This window comes from Microtus ochrogaster, chromosome 4 (genome assembly GCF_000317375.1).
Source record: "Microtus ochrogaster isolate Prairie Vole_2 chromosome 4, MicOch1.0, whole genome shotgun sequence".
Taxonomy (NCBI): domain Eukaryota; kingdom Metazoa; phylum Chordata; class Mammalia; order Rodentia; family Cricetidae; genus Microtus; species Microtus ochrogaster.
Window position 1 is genome coordinate 92,195,689 of NC_022011.1, and position 20,368 is coordinate 92,216,056.

The 20,368-nt window shown below is 47.2% G+C and overlaps 3 protein-coding genes across 4 annotated transcripts in view; 1 reads left to right on the forward strand and 2 right to left on the reverse strand.

The window, feature by feature from the left end:
- The first annotated feature begins 3,280 nt into the window (after nt 1-3,280).
- On the forward strand, nt 3,281-10,549 carry Btbd18 (BTB domain containing 18). Its single transcript, XM_005346665.2, has 2 exons — nt 3,281-3,404; nt 8,462-10,549. Exons 1-2 carry the CDS (start codon nt 3,281-3,283, stop codon nt 10,519-10,521), a joined length of 2,184 nt encoding a protein of 727 aa, XP_005346722.1. The 3' UTR covers nt 10,522-10,549.
- Nucleotides 10,550-11,557: 1,008 nt separating this feature from the next.
- Nucleotides 11,558-13,051, reverse strand: Selenoh (selenoprotein H). Its single transcript, XM_005346666.3, has 4 exons — nt 12,800-13,051; nt 12,558-12,703; nt 12,314-12,444; nt 11,558-11,720 (listed from the first exon to the last, which is right to left on the reverse strand). Exons 1-3 carry the CDS (start codon nt 12,895-12,897, stop codon nt 12,344-12,346), a joined length of 345 nt encoding a protein of 114 aa, XP_005346723.2. The 5' UTR covers nt 12,898-13,051; the 3' UTR covers nt 11,558-11,720; nt 12,314-12,343.
- A 645-nt stretch (nt 13,052-13,696) lies between these two features.
- The window catches only part of Tmx2 (thioredoxin related transmembrane protein 2), a 7,470-nt gene continuing 798 nt past the window's right edge, over nt 13,697-20,368 (reverse strand). The window contains exons 2-8 of one of the 2 annotated variants that reach the window (XM_005346667.2): nt 17,429-17,489; nt 17,078-17,191; nt 16,694-16,770; nt 15,629-15,735; nt 15,390-15,455; nt 15,174-15,303; nt 13,697-14,703 (exon numbers count right to left, since the gene is read on the reverse strand). In XM_005346667.2, coding sequence (XP_005346724.1) covers nt 14,557-14,703; nt 15,174-15,303; nt 15,390-15,455; nt 15,629-15,735; nt 16,694-16,770; nt 17,078-17,191; nt 17,429-17,489 — 702 coding nt within the window. In that variant the 3' untranslated portion in view covers nt 13,697-14,556. Of the gene's footprint in view, nt 14,704-15,173; nt 15,304-15,389; nt 15,456-15,628; nt 15,736-16,693; nt 16,771-17,077; nt 17,192-17,428; nt 17,490-20,368 lie in introns of those variants that run through there. The other variant, XM_026778695.1, reaches the window with a different exon arrangement.

Here is a 20,368-nt window from a genome sequence, read left to right on the forward strand (position 1 = left end):
TATGGATTGACATTCTCTCTCTTTCTCTCTCTCTCTCTCTCTCTCTCTCTCTCTCTCTCTTTCTCTCTCTCTCTCTCTCTCTCTGATGAGTTTTTTCTTGTTGCTGTTGTGGGTCTTTGTTGTTGTGCTTTGTTTGCTTGATTTGGTGTTTTGAGACAGGGACTCCATATAGCTTCTCGCTGTCCTGGACCCGCTATGTAGACTAGGCTGGCCTGGAACTAACAGAGATCAACTGCCTCTGCCTTCCAAGAGCGAGGATTAAAGACACGTGCCACCATTCCTGGCCTCATTCTCTGTAATTTTTTTTTTTTTTTAGTTTGAAATCATTCTTTTTAATACCACCCGTAAAAACAGCTATTTCCTGTCAGAAACTGAGTTAAATAAATTGTCTGTAAAAAGCTGCAGAAACTCAGCTGGTGGTGGTGGCACACGCCTTTAATCCCAGCCCTTCCGAGGCAGAGGCAGGCCATCTCTGTGACTTCGAGGCCATCCTGGTCTACAGAGCAAGTTCCAGAGCAGTATCCAAAGCTACAGGGAAACCTTGTCCTGAAAAACGAAACAAAACAAAAACAAAAGGGTGCAGAACTCACTTCAAGTAGGTGTTCCCACAACTCCCTTGGGTCACAGTTCTACAAGATTCAGGGCTGGAATGACATCCTCAGGGGTGGGGTGGGATGTCATAAACCAGTCCCATGACCTTTTGTTTTCCCCTTGCACCTTTTTAACCCTAGAAAATATCTATCTTGATTGACCACATTGCAAGCAGAAATACATACCGTCTTTTTCCCCCCACAAATGAGGCCTAGACGAACGTAGGCAGGGCCAAGGTTATTTGTCGCCTTTCAAGGAGACCAAAGAACTGTACCTCGATGTCCCTGGAGCCCACTCTAGTGAGCCGGGAGTCGTGGCCCGGCCCTTGCTGTGCTGCAGGCCGAGTCAGGCTTCAGAAGGAGCCCTCCCACACCATCCGTAACCCCTACCTCTCTTGCGCGCAGCCCAGCCATCTTCCCTGGGGCCTCCGCTCCCGCCAAAGCGCTCCTCGCCCTCTGATTGGCTCTCCCGGGAGCCGCCGTCCAATGGGGATGACGTCTTCGCGCACGTCGGGAGCGCCGGGCGGAGGAAGGAAGTCGTCGGAGCCCTCGACGCCTGGCCGCCCGGAGCGCGAGGATGGCAGCGCGCGGTGTGTAGCCCGGGCCACGTGGCCTCAGGCCCTCGTCCGTCATCACTGCCCGGTGCATGTGGCTGCTGGCGACCCCGGGGAGACTGCAGGACCCGTGTGGGCCAAGCCAGCGGTGGCCGTGCGGGGCAGCCCCGACCTCGGGCCTGCACTGGCTCCATGCTCCATTCCCAGAAACCCTCGCGCCCGAGATCCCTCTTCCGCGGAGTTGGGCCCCGGGGCCCAGGCGTGCGAGGCCATCTGCTTTGCAGGACCTTCTGTGACACGGTTGCCTCCGCCTAACCCTCGCTCCCTGGTTTCGGGATTGCGAGCCAGCGCCATCACTGAGACAGTGAGCCCACCTGCGCTGCTTTGCGCAACCTCCCTGCTAGAAACAACTGGAGCAGAGGAAACACAGGACAGCAGGACCGAATTTACTGCAGAACCGTTCCAGGTGGGGTCTGAGGACAAGGCTAGGTATTGGTACTTTGGAAAGCTTCCTTGTTCATCCACATTTGCTCTGGCTGGGGTGAGAATTAGTCTCACGTCCACCTCCCCCATTCCCCAAACCCCTTCTTGGTATAAGGCCTCACCTTTTAAAATTATGTTTTGAGAATGAGTTCACTAAATTGCCCATACTAGTCTGAAGCACATAATACTCCTGCTTGGCCTCCTGAATAATAGCTAGGATTACAGACGTGGGAACACCAAGCCCAGTTGATGCTTCTTTTTTCTTAATTTTCCTACTCGCTGTTTTCTTTCCTGATAGCTTTGACGTGAACTATTCACACTCCTCAGTGCTACCTGAGAGAAAACTCCATAATCATACCAGAAAAAGAACACAGCCGTGCAGTAAGTGGAGCTGGGGTAATGGGCCTGGTGGGTGGGGACACAAACACACACACAAACACATATCTAGAAATTTAAGTCAGAATATCCATTTTGTTTGGGTGGAAAAGGAGGGTCAAATGCATACCTCTGTTTGCTCTGTTGTTAATCAGGCAGTTAACCAAGCTCACGAAGTCCGTACATTTGCAAACTGAAGAGATCATTCTGGTTCACTTTGATCAATCAACAGTGATTTTTTTTTTAATTTTTATTTATTACTATTATTTATTATTTATTTATTTTGGTTTTTTTAGAGACAGGGTTTCTCTGTAGCTTTGGTGCCTGTCCTGGAACTAGTTTTTGTAGGCCAGGCTGGCCTCAAACTCACAGAGATCCTCCTGCCTCTGCCTCCCGATTGCTGGGATTAAAGGCGTGGGCCACCACCGCCAGGCTTCAACAGGCCTTCCAAATCCTCTTTTCTTGATTGTGCACCCTCTGCTGGTTAGTGTGATAAGTGAGCTTAAAGAAAGGTGTACATGGCTTCCCAGAGTCAGTTTTATAGTCAGCAGTATTGTCTTTCCAAGTGTGAAATCGAAAGTGTGCTGAGATGTGGTGTCCAGAGGGTTCACACTATAGGAGCAAATGAGAAAGGCTTAAGTATTGAATTTTCTTTTGAGTCTGAGTCTTTCTGTGCAGTCCAGGCTGGCCTCAAACTCAGTCCTCCCACCTTTTCCGCTCAGTTGTTTGAGTTACAGACACGTACCACCATTGTCCACATTTGTTGTGTTCTGTTTTGTTGTGTTTGAGACAGGGTCTCACATAGCCTAGGCTGGCCTTGAACTCCTTATATTAGGAGGATGGGTGTCCTTGAATTCCTGATCTTACACTCTGCCTCCCAAGGACTGAACTACAGATGTGCTCCACCATGTCTGGCTTGTTTAAAGGTTTTTAAAAGCCCTACATGATAAGTAGTGTTATTTCTGTTTCATGCATAGGAAAAGGGAGTCTCTGAGAAGTTAGGTCACCTGCGTGATGTTGTGCAGCTAGGCTAGTTAGGAGCAGAGCCAAGTTTCAAATGTAGACTTATCTCACAGCTTCTGCCTGAGATAGTCTTTCTTGAGATTATCCTCAGCATACCTTCTCAGCTGATGTTTCTTCAACTTGTTGTCGCTCAAATTTCTCCACTATTTCAAAGACAAAAAATAAATTAGGTTTAATTATACCTCTGAAATATATTATCTCACCCACAGGAATCTGAGCCGTGAAAACTTGGAAGATTTATTGACCAGATACAACATGTGCTCTCCTGCCAGTTCCAAAATCCTCTACAGGAATCCCCGGTTCCTCCGGGTAGCTTTTCTGCAGCTTCGTCACCAGCAGCAGAGCGGTGTGTTTTGTGATGCCCTTCTGCAGGCAGAGGGTAAGAAAATAAAGGAGGTTCAGCTGAAAATCACTGTAGAACAAGGTAAAATAGGTCCAAGGCCAGAGGTAAATAATAAACCCAGGAGAATGTTCTTGCCTATAAATATTGTAACTCTTTGGTGGAAAGTTTTGTTTCCAGGATAATCAGTGTTGGGAGGAGATGGGGTGTTATTGGTGTTGTTTTGTTAAGGTGGGGTCTCACTGTGCCGCTCTGTAGAACTCACTGTATAGACCAGGCTGGCCTCTGCCTCCCCAGGGCAGGGATTAAAGGCTTTCTTTAATCTGGTTTACACCTGGTTTAGGGTAAGTCTTGTTTTTGTTTTTTGAGACAGGGACTCATTCAGCCTAGGCTTTCCTCAAACTCCATGTAGCTGAAAAGGGCCTGGGACTTCTAATTTTCCTGCCTCCTGAATGTACCACCATCCTAACATGATGCAGAGCTGAGGATCAATCCTGGGTTTTTTTTTTTTTGTTTTTTGTTTTTTTGGTGTTTTTTTGCTTGCTAGGCAGTAATTCTACCAAATGAGCTCTCTCCCGAGCCCCTCTAAAACTCTTCTTAGAAGGAAAATTGTTGGGGACCGGAAAGCTAGCGATGGCTATGAGCACTGACTGCTCTTCCAGAAGACCCTGGTTCAGTTCCCAGCACCCACATTTCAGTTTATCACTGTCTATAACTCACACATGTTGTTCACAGATATATACATGCATGTAAAGCACATAAAATAATTAGGAAAATTTTAAACAGTTAAACTGTTACTATGCTTTTTCCTCCTACAATTAAACTAGAATGGGGAGAGAAAGAGAACTCATTAGCTAAGAACATCTGCTGATTTTTGTACCAGCTTACACCAGTCATAACTCAGGGGATCCAATGCCTTGCCAGCAACAGAAATATGAATTTAAAACATAAAATTAGGGCCGGGCGGTGGTGGCACACGCCTTTAATCCCAGCACTTGGGAGGCAGAGGCAGGCGGATCTCTGTGAGTTCGAGACCAGCCTGGTCTACAAGAGCTAGTTCCAGGACAGGTTCCAAAACCACAGAGAAACCCTGTCTCGAAAAACCAAAAAAAAATAAAAATAAAAAAACCATAAAATTAGGAAGTTAAAGGATCACCAATTCAAGGAGAGCCCAGGCTACAGAGTGAGTCATACTCATGCATGCTACTCCTGTGTGTACTTAGGCTCGGTCACACACAAATACAGGTTTATTTTGTGAGCTGGGAGGTGTTGCTGCAGTCCCTAGGTGAAGGTCAGTTTTCTCCTTTTATCCTCTGGGTTTAAGGGCTGAACTCAAATCTGTAGGCGTGGTCAGCTGTTAGCACTTTCCATGATAAGGCATCTTTTGAGACCATGTCTCAAAACAAAAAACAAACATCATCTGTCAGTGGTGGCACACACCTGTAATCCCAACACTCCTGAGACAGAGGCGTGAAAATTTCTGAGTTCAAGGCTAGAGATAATTCCAGGACAGCCGGGGCTATTTACAGAGAAAAACCAAAAAAAAAAAAAACCCACAAAAACCCCAAACAACAAAAATAATACAAAGCTGGGGTAGGAGGTGCTGACTGGAGAGATGGCAGTCAGTTAAAAGTACTTGTGTTTTGCAGAGAACCTTGGTTCCGTTCCCAGCACCCACATGGCAGCTTAGTGGTTATCCAGTTCCAAGAAAGCTAGTGCCCTCTTCTGGCCTCAGGCATCACTGAAAGCAAAACATTTATACAAATAAAATAAAAATATATAAAATTTTAAAAAGTTGGGGCTGGAAAGATGGCTCAGAGGTTAAGAGCGCTGGCTGCTTGCTCTTCCAGAGGTCCTGAATTCAATTCCCAGCAACCACATGGTGGCTTACAGCTGAGATATGGTGCATATGTATAGGCAAAAGACTATATATAAAATAAATATTTTTAAAAAAAAGTCGGGCATATAGCTCAGTTGACAGAGCCTTAGTATAGTTTCATGAAGCTCTAGGTTCAGTTCCCCAGAATAGATTACACCAGGCACAGTGGTGCATGCCTGTAGAAGCAGGATCAGAAGTTCAGCTCATACTTTACTTCAGAGGGAATTTTAAGCCAGCCTCGATCACATGATATTTGGCCTAAAAATACATGATATTTGGCCTAAAAATAACTAAGTAAGAAGGTAGTGAGATGGCTCATTGGCTAAAAGTACTAGGTGTGCAAGCATGAGGACCTGAGCTCAAATCCCTAAAACCCAAGACAAGTCTGTGCCTTGAATGCCCCATACAAGGAGATGGGAGGCCAAAGACAGAACCCTGGAATCTCAAATACAGCTGGTCTGGTATAGAGAGCAGGTAGAAACAAACAGATCCTGTGTCAAAGAAAGTGAAAAGAGAAGACAGATATCTCAGGGTGTCCCCTGACCTATATGTATATGCTATCACACACACACCCGTGCCCACAGACACACAAATAGGAGCTAGAGAGATGGCTCAGTTGGTAAAGTGCTTGTCTTTCAAGCATGAGAATCTAAGTTTGGCTTGTTGGCACCCATATAAAAAGCTGAGTGCCTTGATATGTTCCTGTAATTCCAATGCTAGGGATTTGGAAGCAGAAGGACCCCTGGGGTCCGTTGGCTAGCCAGTCTAGCTGAATTGGTGAGGTCCAGGTTCAATCAGAGACCCTGTCTTATTTATTTATTTATTTATTTATTTATTTATTTTTTGGTTTTTTGAGACAGTGTTTCTCTGTGGCTTTGGAGCCTGTCCTGGAACTAGCTCTGTAGACCAGGCTGGTCTCGAACTCACAGAGCTCCGCCTGCCTCTGCCTCCCGTGTGCTGGGATTAAAGGCGTGCGCCACCATCGCCCGGCCAGAGACCCTGTCTTAAAGGATAAGGTAAACAATTGACTGGGGTCAACTTCTAGCTTCCAAGTACCCTAAATAAGTAAATATAAAGGAACTATAGGGGTTAGGGAGATTGCTCTATGGGTAATGAATTTAACATGCAAATGTGAAGACCTGAGTTTGAATCCTCAGACCCCAGGTAAAGCCAGTACAGCTCTGTGCACCTCCAGTCTCAGTGCTCCTTTGCCTAGGTGGCAGGCAGAGGCATGAAAATCCTTGAAAGCTTATAGACCAGCTAGCCTGGCCTTTTGGATAGCAAAGAGACCCTATGTCATAAGACAAAAGGTGGGGATGACACTTGAGGTTGTCCTTTTACTTCCACGTGCACACAGTCGCTTGAAGACATCACCCCTTCAGAGACACGTATGCACACGCACAAAGGAGACGAGAGCCTGATGTAGTGGTGTACATCTTTAATCACTATTGTCAAATGGCTCATGGATTTGAGCTAAGTCTGGGCTATATAACCAGGCCTTGTCTGAAAATAAGCAAAGAAAAACAAATTGCAAGTTTTATGGGCATAGAAAATCTATAAAATGCACATAATAGCCTAATGGGATAGTTGCAAAAGTTTAAGATATGTCAAACACTTAAGAATTTTTTTGTTTAGTTGGGTCTTTTGAAAACAAGATTTCTTGCTGGGCAGTGATAGCTCACGCCTTTAATCCCAGCATTTGGGAGCAGAGGCAGACAGATCTCTGAGTCTGAGGCCAGCCTGGTCTACAGAGCGAGTTCCAGGAGAGTCAGGACTACACAGAGAAACCCTATCTTGAAAAACCAAAAGGAGGGCTGGAGAGATGGCTCAGAAGTTAAGAGCACTGACTTCCAGATGTCCTGAGTTCAGTTCCCAGCAACCACATGGTGGCTCATAACTATCTGTAATGAGATCTGGTGCCCTCTTCTGGTCTGCAGCATATATGTAGGGAAAATGTTGTATACATAATTAATAAATAAAAATCTTTTAAAAAAAGAAAAAAAACCAAAAGGAAAAGAAAACAAAATTAATTTATCCTATGTAAACAGACTGCACCTTTGTTTTCTGGCCACCCAGACTCAAATAATCACACATAAACTGTATTAATTACAACACTGTTTGGTCAATAGTTTATGTGTATTCCTACCTAGTTCTTATATCGTAAATTTACCCATTTCTTTTAATCTGTGTATCACTACGAAGCTATGGCCTACCTGTAAGGTTCCAGCATGTTTCCTTTGGCAGCTACGTGGCAACTCCCTGACTCCCACCTCCTCCCTCTATATATCCCTGTTTGGATTTCCCACTTGGTTGTACTCTGCTAAGCCATTGGCCAAAACAGCTTTATTCATCAACCAATAAAAGCAACACATACACAGAAGGACCTCCCACTTCACTCCTATAGCTCATATTGGCCTCGAGAATGACTGTGAACTGCTGATGTTTCTACCTTCCAAGTTTTGAGGGTTACAAGGCATACACCACTAAACATCACTTAGATACGGTTTTTTTGTTTGTTTGTTTTCTTGGTTTTTTGAGACAGGATTTCTCTATAGCTTTGGAGCCTGTCCTGGAACTAGCTCTTGTAGACCAGGCTGGTCTCGAACTCACAAAGATCCGCCTGCTTATGCCTCCCAAGTGCTGGGATTAAAGGCATGTGCCACCACCGCCTGGCCTAGAATATGGCTTTTAAAGCCCTAAGCATCTACTATAGTTGGAGGCTGCTCATTCATTTCCTGGCCGCCCAGACCCAAAATAACCACACATAAACTGTATTATTACAACACTGCTTGGCCTATTAGCTCATGCTTTTTATTGGCTAGCTCTTATATCTTAAATTAGCCCATTTCTATTAATCTGTGTATCACCATGTGGTTGTGGCCTATGGGTAAGGTCACATCCAGTGTCTGCCTCCTGCAGTGGCTACATGGCAACTCTGACTCCGCCTACTCTCTATCTATCTATCTATCTATCTATCTATCTATCTATCTATCTATCTATCTATCTATCTAATTTAGCCTGGCTATATTAAGCCATTGGCTGAAAGCAGTTTTTTTATTAACCAATGGCAATAAAACATATTCATAACATACAGAGAGGAATCCCACATCACCCTACATTATATGATACTGTTTTTTGTTTTCAAATTAGTGATTTTTGTTATTGGAACTAAAAACAGACCAAAGAAAAAGCATAACAAGTGTGTATTTCCCCCCAGGTGAGGCTGTCCCAGCCCACTGCTGCATCCTGTCTGCCTGTAGTCCCTTCTTCACAGAACGTCTGGAGCGAGAAAGGCCAGTTCAGGGTCGGAAGGTGGTGCTGGAACTGGGAGGCCTAAAGATCAGGACACTTAGGAAGCTGGTGGATTTCCTGTATACTTCAGAGATGGAAGTATCTCAGGAAGAAGCCCAGGATGTGCTTTCTGCTGCCCGTCAGCTCCGAGTCTCCGAGCTGGAAACCCTTCAGCTGGAGGGTGGAAAGTTAGTAAAGGCTCCCCAGGGCCGAAGACTAAACAGAGAGTGCTTACAACCACCCAGTGCCACACCAATCTCTGCCAGAGTGGTCGCACCCAGCCGCTGCCCTCGAGCTCCACTGCCTGCCCTCAAGACTCCACTGCCTGCCCTCCAGACTCCTGGTCCTCTTGGAGCAGTGAGGTTGAAGTCCTCAGGGGAAGAAGAGGGGCCTCACAAAAAGAGCAGCTTAACAACTGTGGATAGCTTGCCAGAGACCCTTTTACTCAAGAAGAAGGCCAGGGTTTGCTCGACTCAAGAAAGAAGCTCGTCTCCATCAAGCCAGAGAGAAGGGCCTACGGAGAAGAGTGACCCTGCTCAAGGCCCTACGGCACATTGCCATCCTGCCTTGTACCCTTCCATGGATGAGCAGCTGTTGCCCCGCAAGATCAAGCTGAGTCGCTCAAAGCCATCAGCCCATGTCTGTACACCTGGGCCTTCTAGCATTCTAAGTGGTCCCAGTTCAGTGCCCACAGCTCCTGGCCGGCGTCTCTGGAGGCAGAGAAATGTAAGTGAAGTAGCACAGGCTGTGGACAAGCAGAAGTCAGGGGACGTCAGTCCTCTGGAGAGCACTCCAGACCCATCAGATGTTAGGAAGACAGGTGGCGCCAGGAAGCAGAGCCCCAAATTCCGAGCCCTTGCCTCCAGCTCTGTAGAGGAGGGGCAGGTTGGGAGAGTAAAGCTTCGAAAGATTGTCAATGGTACCTGCTGGGAGGTGGTGCAGGAGCCTCCCCCCAGAAACACCCGAGACATCCCCCAGGTCCCAGGACCCTCAGACGTAGAAGAGCCTTCAGGAACTCTGCTGGCCTCAGTCAGTGTGCAGGAAATACCTGCTGGATCCCAGCTGTGTCAGGACTCCCCAGAGAGCCCGGGGCTACAGGACATTTTGCTCTGTGCTAGCCACTCCCCAGACCGCCCTGTCGTGAAGTCAGAGTTTGGGTCCAGCCCGATGCTGATAGGGAAGGAGCCTGTGCTGAACCTCGACTGCAGCGAGCCCTACACGTTTGACACAGCCCTGCTGGGCCAGCCCTGTGAAGCTGAGCAGTACCGGATCACAAGCGCTGCGGCCACCAGTGAGCTGGAAGAGATTCTAGACTTCATGCTATGTGGCTCAGATGCTGAACCACCAGTAGGATCTCTGGAGAGTCCTGGGGCTGAAGGCTGCAGAACCCCAAGTTATCACCTGTCAGAAACAGGAAAGAATTGGATTGAAGGGGAAGATTGGTGTTTGCCAGATATGGAACTCTGGCCCAGAGACCTCACAGGATTGGAAAAGGAACTGGTTGGTGAAAACAAAGAGCCAGTTGAGCCGCTTAGCCCCCTTGTCATGCCCTCTGAGAACACAGAATCAGCTGAGCCCCTTAGCCCCCTTGTCATGCCCTCTGAGGTGAACACAGAGGCACTTTCCCTGAGAAGCTCTTGGACTCCAGACCTTGAAATTACCAGCTCCCAGCCACTGGATGGTCAGGGAGAAAAACTTCTCCACCTTGACTCCCCTGACTCTTCCCAAAGGTCTTACAGGGATCTCTCACTTCCATGCTCAAACTGGGTAGAGACAGGGCTGGATGAGGTATTGTGTCCCGCGCCCAAGGCAGTCAGGGAAGTGTCTGCTAACCCTGAACTGCGGGACCCATGTCCTGGCAGTTCTGAAGACGAAGAGATTGACGTGGTGAACTGGGCAGAGGAGGACAGGGTAGGGCCTGGTGTTCCCTCTGTCTGGCCTGACCCTTCCTCAGAGTCAGAAACAGAGATTGATATACTAACGTAGTGAGTGGACAGGCAGGGCGGGGCAGGACTCCTAGGAGGGTGACAACTATTGATCAGCAAAAGCCTCTCTTGGGAGAAAAGCAAGCACATGTCCCCTCCTCAGCACTGATCTCCCTTCCCCAGGTTTGTGCGCCAGGCAGAAGTTAAATAAATAGCAATACCATGGATAGAAAATTATGAACCTGAGCTATTTCTTTGTAATCCATTTTTCAGTGACAAAATAATTGTGGTCCCCAACTCTAGTTAAGATATAGGAATAGTTAAGACTAGGCCTTTCACAGTTCAAGAGATCTGACAGTCACTGAAAATTCAGGGACAGTTTGTGTTCTACTTAAAGGATGTCTGCGAAGGAATGAAGCTGTCTTACATAGAGCACCAGAATGAGTGGGATCTCAAATGCCCAGGCTGGCACTGAATTGCCTCAGCCCCTGTGGCTGGTGTCACAGTCGGCCACGAAGCCCAGCCACGGGGCTTACTCACTGCCAGTATGACAAGCCTAGCAAAAGCCTCGATGGGCCTAGAAGATGTTCTCTCCATAACCACTTCCAAGAAGTAGATTAAAAGTAGTTGCTTTAAAAACTTTACTTTGGGGGATGCAGAGATGGCTCAGTGGTTAAGAGCACTGTCTGCTCTTCCAGAAGTCCTGAGTTCAATTTCTGGCAACTACATGGTGGTTCACAACCATCTGTAATGAGATCTGGTGCCCTCTTCTGGCCTGCAGGCATATATGCAGACAACACTGTATACATAATAAATAAATTTTTATAGTTTTGTTTTACAAAAAACAATCTGATCTTGTAGGCCAGGTTAGCCATGAATTTTCAGTCTTCCTGTCAGTCTCCCAGGTGCTGAGATTGCAGGCATACAGCACCAAACACATCAACATCCATGTTTTTTTAAAAGCATCTCACGTTTTACCATAGACCCCACAGTTCCCACACAGAAGTTACATTATGAAAAATACAAAGACCAACAACCACGAAGCCGGTTGTGTTGTCCTTTTAAGACTAAATTTAAATTTGACCCATGCTCGCAGACACTTTAATTTTAACTTTTATTAAACAAATCCAAATAACTTTTACAAGGACTGCCTCACAACGGAACCATCATTTCTGGTGAGGAAGAAACTGGCTTCAGGTACATAGCTTAAGTTTGGCCATGCACTATCATAAATGCTTCAACATCTCCAGGGAATGAAGGCTGCAAATAGATAAGGGAACATGAGTAGGTTCGAGGAATCACAAGGACCAAGAGAGACATGCACAGTCCCAGCTATGGTTAATCACACAAAAACCCAAAATCCAGAGAACACTCAACATGCAAGTGCAGAAAACACGCCAAAGCACAGTATGAAGCACTAGGGACAAAATAAGTCCACGTAGCTAATGGGGGGGGGATGCTATCTTATCACACAGACTATTGCAAAAACCAGAAAAGTGCATGTAAAGCAGAGACCTTAACTACAGAAACTGACATGTCACACTGTCGAACCAGTAACATTTGCAAGAGTCATGGAATTAAAATAGTCACCTGCCGGGCGGCGGCGGAGCATGCTTTTAATCCCAGCACTCGGGAGGCTGAGGCAGGCGGATCTCTGTGAGTTCGAGGCCAGCCTGGTCTACAAGAGCTAGTTCCAGGACAGGAACCAAAAGCTAGAGAAACCATGTCTCGAAAAAAAAAAAAAAAAAAAAAAAAAAAAAGTCACCAAAGATGGGTGATTATTCTGTGAGATAGCTGTAAGAGTAAGACTTTCACAGTCTGCCCAATGTGCGTCCCTGCGTCGTGATGCAAACCTCAGCATGGGGGCTCCCTGCCCAACGATCTTAGGAAAGGTACTTCTTCAATTCTTTAACCACCTCTTGAGGCTCAGGAAATTTGAGCTTTCGTGGCGGGCCCTTCTTTATACCGGTCCAGAGTTCAGCACCTGAGAAGGATCGGATAAAGCTAAATCATGATGGCACCCACTACCCCATCCCCTCAGTCATAGGTGCTCGGGTTTCGTTTCCCGCCCCTAACCCCATCGCGGCCTCCACTCACGGCTGTTGTCCGCGCGCAGCAGCGTCACCTCGAAGCTGCCCCTCCGCGGCTTGGAGGGGTTCACCTGCACAGGCAGCTCTGGGGCCTCCAGCTGCAGAGCCTGGCTCAGGGCAGCAGCGTGGCGCCCGTAGACGCGTCAGCTCGTGCTGCGGACACAGGGATTGCAGACGGGGCCTGTGGTCCCAGCGGCCCGGGTCTACGCTTCCCGTCCGCCCCCGCCCCCCGACTCCCCGGCCCCTCACCAGTGCTCAATGACCACCGCCGGGCCCTCCGCCAGTTTCTCGCGCTTGTCCACAGTCTCTGCCGGCGCGGCCTTCCGCTTTCTTCCGATAGGGGCCATGGTGGGGACCTCCGGCGGCAGATGCAATGTGGGGCTGGGGCGCTGGTAGGATAGGGTGGCGACGCAGACCCGAAGAACAAAACTGCTGCCGCAAATCCCAGCTTCCAAGTACAAACCTCTCGGGGAAGGAAGCGCGGGTAAAGGCACCCACGTGACCCGAAGGCGGGACCTTCAAGCACGACCACGCTGCCTATCAGAAGGGGGTGGGGGCGGTGCCGAGGACCAGATCAAACCACCCTGTGCTGCCTAGGGGACGTGCACGAGGGACTCAGGGAGAAACCAAAAAGCAAAAACAAACAAAAAAAAAAGGCTTGGCGCCGGGTAGGGACTCTCTGTACCTAAACCGTCTACTCCAGAATCTGTGGACCAATTCCACGTGAAGTTTACACCGCATTTCCGTGCCATTTGTACAGACTACAGAAACTCGCTAACTGGCACCGAATTTGGAGATCCAAGTCCTCACGAGGTGAAACCAAGGGTGTGGCCTTTTATGTTAAGTGGACTTTGAACCCCAGCCCATTTACGACCCAGGCGCAGTAGCCGGCGCCTTTAGTCTCAGGTAGCTCTCAGGTATTTAGGTGAATCAAGGGGATGGTGATTCAGAGGTTAATCCCTCCAACAGATCAAGACCCTCACCCACAAACTTAAAAAACAAAAGTTAATTGGGCTCTAGAGGTGTGTTTGGCTTAGAGTACCTGAGTTCAATGTTCAATCTTAGATTAAAAAAACAGCAACAACAAAAATCAGAGCAGTCCCTTTGCAGCTGCCCACTTTCTAATAAAGGAGAAACATCAAGGCAATCAAAATAACAATCCCTTTATTAGGGAAAGCTGTGTGGACAGTAGGAGAAAACGGCTGCCCCAGCCCTGGCGCTTTCTTCTGGTCCCAAAACGCAAAAGAAACTCTCAAGCTTACATTGTCCTTCCAATACAGGCGGATCATTCAATTCTATTTCCAACGATGGAAATTCTGGTTGAAGGTTTTTCATCGGGATCAGCGACACTTAAAGATTAAATTACAACACACACCCCTTTTCAGTGTTCTGCCTTCATGGATGATCGTGCACCACATGCATACAGGGCCAGCCAAGGCCAGGAGGTGATGTTGGAGTCCCTGGACTACAGATGTGGACAGTCCAGGCCCCCATGCGACTGCTAGGCATCCTCCGGGAGAGCCAGTGCCCTTAACTACTGGGCCATCTCACCAATCCCTTAAGCTTAACTGTTTTATGAATGCTACAAATCAAACCAGAAAGCCCTAAAGGAAGAACCGCTCCTTGAGGAAGAATTCCTAGTGCTTCATACTCTGACATCTAATATTAGAGTTTAATTTAGTCGATGCTTTGCAGGCTCACTAGGAGGAATAATGAAACCACAGCCTGGTGATATCCAAGCGTTGAAAAGCAGTTTACACACTGATCCAACCTTGGAGGGAAACCTTTTCTACCTCTATGAGATCATCTCTCCCTTCCAGAAACACTTGGCCAGGGTAGAACAGTCCTTCATTGCTTCATGGTTCCCTAGAAGCTTCTTTAAAAACCAGCAGGCACCCTGCCCCAACCCAGGCACAGTCAAACAGGAGAAAACAAACGGCCATAGCCTCAGGCAAGGATTGTGGTTACAGCTGGGAAGTCCAGAGGCAGCAAGACAAAGCAGGGTCCTATTTGTCCTTCTTGTTTTCCCCAGCTGGCACAGCAGCGGGAGCAGGGACCACAGGCTTCTCTTCCGACACACTGTCTCCACCCTTTGACAGCTTCTTGGCTCGTTGGTAGAGCTCGTTCAGATTGAATTCTCGAATCACATTCTCCTATGCAAAAGTGATGAAAATCAGATACTAGGTGGGAAGGTAAAGTTCAGAGCTGGGGAGTAGGAAGTATTTAGCTAAGCATAGTCTAGACAACAGAGGGCAGAAATCGGCCCTAACTTTTCTTTGGCATTTATGTGTCTATTAGCCGTCAATTTTTGTGCCAATACTGTATGTACACACATGCAACTGTGAAGCAAGCCCATGAGCCAGCTGTTACTGCCTCCAGTGTACTGATGAGGACCTCATTGCCTACAGACCACAGGCACCTCACAGAGCATCTTTATGGTTGTCCTCAGTATTAGCAGCAAGCAACAAAACTGCACAGCGACTTACTAGGTGACATCCAGTAACTGATCAACACCCTCAAAACTGGTGGGCAAGGGCAGAATTCAGGATTAAACCCAGACTAACTACAGAGCCCATTCACTGCTGTATCCTTCTCCAAACCATTGCCCATTTTTTTTATGTACCTCAGAAAAGGTCCATGAGACAGCTCGTCCTTTCTTGTCAATCTGTGGCCGCCGCATAACCTCCTTGCCACCTTGGAACAGGATCAGGGTAGGGAGTTGTTTGGTGAGGGGTGACGTGCTCACTTTGTACCTACAAGGCCAGAGAACACTTTGTACATCACTTACATCACTCTAAGAAAGTCTCAGCTCCGACCCTCTTCCCAGGTATCTACATACCGTGTGCTAACATCGGTATAGCGTCCAACATCTACCTTCCCAAAATTGAGCCCTGGACAGTTGTACCTGCAAAAACATATACTATTTAACATGCTGAAAAATACTGGGATGGATCAAGGGAACTGGAAATACAGATAACTAGGTAAGAAAGGGGGAAAGAACTGTGGATGTGCTAAATTAGAGCAAAGGAAGCAGGCACCGCACTTCCATTTTTGACATGCTTCACCCTGCATACTCACTTGAGGGAAAGGTCAGCATAGATGGGAGCAAATGACTGACAATCATTAGACCAATTGGCAAAGAACTCCACGATCCAAGTGACCCTCTTGTCCCGCTCCAGCTCCTCCTGCCACACAGAGGGAAGAGAGGCTAGGCTCAAACAGCTGGGCATGAGAAGGTTCAGACCTGTGGCTAACGCTTTACCCTGGGCTTCCCCTTCCCCAATACAAACCAGGTTGTTTACCCTGACAACCTTTCCAGGTTTGTTGTACCAAAGACTGAATCCAGTGCCTCACACATGTGAGGCACGCACTCTACCATAAGCAAAATGGCCATTTTTTTTAATAACCTAAAAATTTTTTAATTACATTCTTATGTGGGTATAGGCACACAGGCCACTGCCCACTTACAGTTTTCTCTTTCCAGACTGAAGACAGAGGTTTGGCAGCAAGGATCTTCTTTTTATCCACTGAACTTTTTCTTTTAAAAGTTTATCTATCTATCTATCTATCTATCTATCTATCTATCTATCTATCTATCTATCGAGGACAACTCTGGGGAGTGGGTTCCTTCCTCTACCTTTCCATGGGTTCCAGGGACCCAGCTCAGGTTGTCAGGCTTATGTGGCAAACTCTTTCACCTGATGGGCCAACTCACCTGCCTACCAGCCTTTTCTTTGAGACAGACTCTTACTATGTAGCTGGGGCAGCCCTGGCACTCACTAGAAGCCTGCACTGGCCTGAAACTTGCAGCCATCCACTGGATGAGGGGAGCATACACCTTTAATCCCAGCATCTGGGAGGCAGAGCAAGGTGGATGGATCTCTTCATTCGAGGCCAGTCTGCTCTATGGAGGGAGTTCCAGGACAGGCAATGCTATATAGAGAAATCTTGTCTAAAAAACAAAAACGAGGAAACAAACAAGCAGGAAACAGTTCCTGCGGCAGCTGTGCCCCAGCCTCTCGGCTACCAGCGTATCAGATGTGCACCGCCAAGCCCAGGTACTGACTGCTCTCCTCAAGCAACATCTTAATGAACAGCGAGCACAATCCACACAGGAGCCAAGCGAAGAAGCAGGATACTCACGTCAATGGTTTTATCGCTGAAGTACTTGATGTACTCAGGACCCATGTACAGGGGGGGCTTGCAGGTCATCAGGAACACTGAGCACAGAGTTAACATGCATGTCAGAGATAACATATGGGGTCTCTTACAGATTTGCAAACCCACTTAGTATTTCAGACACCAAAGAATACACATGTCTACATAGATCACCAGCATATATTCTTCTTAAAGTACTGTCCAAGTAAATACTTACCGCATACATATAATTAAAAGCTACAAATATAATTCATCAGTTGTAAGATAAAGATTGGAACCTGGTTCTCAAAAATCAAGCCTTTATCAAAGATCTTTACTATTCCAAATGATTAATTATAGAACCTTAACAAAATAAATGCAGTTTCTCACCTATGCAGAGTGTGAGGTACAGTAGGCCCATTCGAATATCCAGGCGGAAGAAAAGGATCGCGTTGGCCACTTTACTAAACATGAAGATGTTACCTACGTGCTGCTCCACGGTGACTGGGACAGAGAGACCAGAGTCAGGCTGGGCGCAGGGCCCCCACTCTTTGTCCCTCCTCCTGGGGCACTGACGAGTGGGAACGGGGTGAGAGGACACAGAAGTCCAAGGTCAAACTAGCCCCAGGCAGGAAATGTGGAACTAGTTCATTAAATAAGGCTCCTCTCCTCTACCACTAGAAGGGAGCTTCTGCAGGGCCAGAGTCCTAACCCCCAGCAGTGCAAAGCAGGTCGGCTTACTGGATCTGCGGTTCTTCATCATCACGATGGCACTGAGGAACATCAGAATCTCCACTTCTCTCTGGAAGACAATCAGTGACAGCCACGTGCTGAATGAGGCTGATGGGACAGAATGCAAAATGCAAAGCAAGAAATCCAGCTTGGGCTGGTAATAAAGAGATGACTGGAGCTGGCTGAGGTGTAGTGGGACCAACAAGTCAAAAGAGCCAGGTTCAGAGTCCACCCTTGGCAACTGCATGTATCTTTGAGCGAATCCCTGACCTTTGGGTTTCCTCTTTTTCCTCCGTCCCCACTTCTGTCCTTGAGACTTGCTCTCACTATCTTGCCCAGGCAATTCTGCCTCAGCCTCTAAGGCACCAGGATTGTGGTGGCACATCACCACCCGAGCCACAGCACCCGTGTGGAGGTCAGACAACATGCCAGACTCACTTCTTCCTTCTTCTCACTGTGTCGTCCAGGGCAGTTTCAAACTCACTATGCTCCTCCCCCCTCAGCCTCTCAAGGGCTGGATTCTTTTTCATCATTTGGTTTTGAGAAAGGATCTTGCTATATAGTTTAGGCTATATGTTTTTAATTTTGTTTTGTTTTCGAGAATGTTTTATAGGTCAGGGTGGCGCCCAGCCCCCTATGTTGGTCTACTTTAAATTTGTAATCTCCTTGGCCCCACCTTCCAGATGCTGACAGTACAGATGTGCGCTACCAGTGAATCTCAAACTTTTATTGTTTTGCACCTTCAGGATACACAGAGTGAGCCCACAGGGAGTACTGCACACATGCGAACCCCGCATTCTGGAGGGTAGAGCAGGAGAAAAGCCTAAAGCCCAAACCTGTCTTAGTTGACGTCAGTTCCAGGCCAGTAAGGACTACAGGCACAGCTCCACTTTTGCGGGCATAGCCTGGCTCCTTTAATCTTTCAGGAGTCAACTCACGCCAAACTGGGACTGATAGTTCATTAAGAAAGTTTCACAGCTGGCCAGTATGGAGAGTTTTATGTGTGTTTGTTTTTAAAGAATTATCTTTATTTTACGTGAATTAGTGGTTTACCTGAATGTATATAAGTGCACTGCGTGTCTAGCACTCACAGACCAGAGGTGAGTGCTAGAACTGGATTATGGATAGCTGTGACCCGACATGCCGGTGTGAGGAACCTCTAGAAGAGTAGCCAGTGCTCTAAACCACTCAGCCATCTATCAAGCCCCAAGAGTTAAGGTCTTCTTGTGTTTTGTTCTCCAGACAGGATTTCGCTGTAGCTTTAGAGTGTGTCCTGGAGCTCTGTAAACCAGATTGTCCTTGAACTTATAGAGGTCCATCTGTCTCTGCTCCCTGAGTACCAGGATTAAAGGCGTGTGCCACCAGCACCCAGCCAAGTTGAGGTCTTCTTTTTTTTTTTTTTTTTTTTTTTTTGTTTTTCTAGACAGGGTTTCTCTGTGGCTTTGGAGCCTGTCCTGGAACTAGCTCTGTAGACCAGGCTGGTCTCAAATTCACAGAGATCCGCCTGCCTCTGCCTCCCAAGTGCTGGGATTCAAGGCGTGTGCCACCATCGCCCGTGAGGTCTTCTTAAAACTATTTCAAAAGCAGGGTGGTATGTTCGGGTACGTGCAATTGAATGTAGGTGCCTGAAAAAGACTTCTAAACCTGGAGTTACAGGCAGCCATGAGACTCCTGATGTGGGCACTGGGAACCCAATTTGGATTATCAGAAGTGTATGTGAGGTTTGTTGTAGTGATATTTCATTTGTATTGTGATAAAGAAAGCTTGCCTAAAGATCAGAAAGTAAAACAGCGGCATTGATCAGCCTTACGGAACAGGCAGTGGTGACACACACCTTTAATTCTAGTCTGAGAGAGGGATATAAGCCAGCTCTCAGATGCAGTCTCCTTCTAGATTCCCTGAAGGCAGGATCGCCATTTCCGACTGAGGTAGAGCTAAGAGTGGCTGGCTGTTTTGCTTTTCTGACCTTCAGCTTCTGTCTCTGGGTTTTTATTAATTGTGCTACAGTTTGTTTTTGGTTTTTTGAGACAGGGCTTCACTGTGTAGCCCTGGCTGTCCTGAAACTCACTCTGTAGACCAGGCTGGCCTCAAATTCACAGAGATCCACCTGTTTCTGTCTCCCAAGTGCTGGCATTAAAGACTTGCGACACCACCACCCAGTTTCATAAGGCGATTCTTAAGAGGCACCTGGCAGTGTTACAACTTATAAGGTACAAAGGAAAGTAGGGTTTTGGTGTGGTGTCATTTTGAGACAGGGTCTCACTATGTAGTCTGACCTGGAATGTGTGATACAGACCAGGAGAGCCTACATCAATCTCACAGAGATCCACCTGCCTCTGTCTCCAGAGTGGTAGGACCAATGGGGTACAACACAAATCTTGGCAAAAGTATGGTATCTTTAATGTAAACAAAGTTAATAATCTTGTTTGAGAGTCCCAGAAGTGTCTGAAGAAAGAAACGTGGCCTACCCAAGGTTATAGTAAAACCTTCCGGCCTTGAGTCTGGGTCACTGCCATTGTAACATAAATATTTGTACAGGAAAGGAATATTAGCTCTATGTCCACTACCTTCACAGCAATGTTAATTGTTCTGAAATTATTGCCCCCCCCCCCCCCCCTCGTGTTTTTGTAGCCTTCCCTGTTTCTCTACCCCCCTGAAGATGATAGGGTGTGCAGTTACAGTGTCTGGGCAGTTCTGCGGTTGCTTTTCCACCTGAGTCATTTTGAGTTAGCGACCTAAGTGGGCCGGCCTATCAGAATTGAACCAGGTAAGGCAGCACTTTCTGAGCACTGTGTGACCTTGGGAAAGTTGTCTAACTACACTGAGATCAATTTGCCAAACAGACTGACAGATGACAGATAGATAGATAGATAGATAGATAGATAGATAGATAGATAGATGATAGATAGATAGATAGATAGATAGATAGATAGATAGATAGATAGATAG

Excerpts from the sequence above, each read along its gene's own strand:
- Btbd18 (XM_005346665.2), top strand. The coding sequence starts at position 3,281 with ATGTGCTCTCCTGCCAGTTCCAAAATCCTCTACAGGAATCCCCGGTTC. Across the intron at positions 3,405-8,461 it reads TGCCCTTCTGCAGGCAGAGG|GTGAGGCTGTCCCAGCCCAC; the intron begins GTAAGAAAATAA and ends ATTTCCCCCCAG.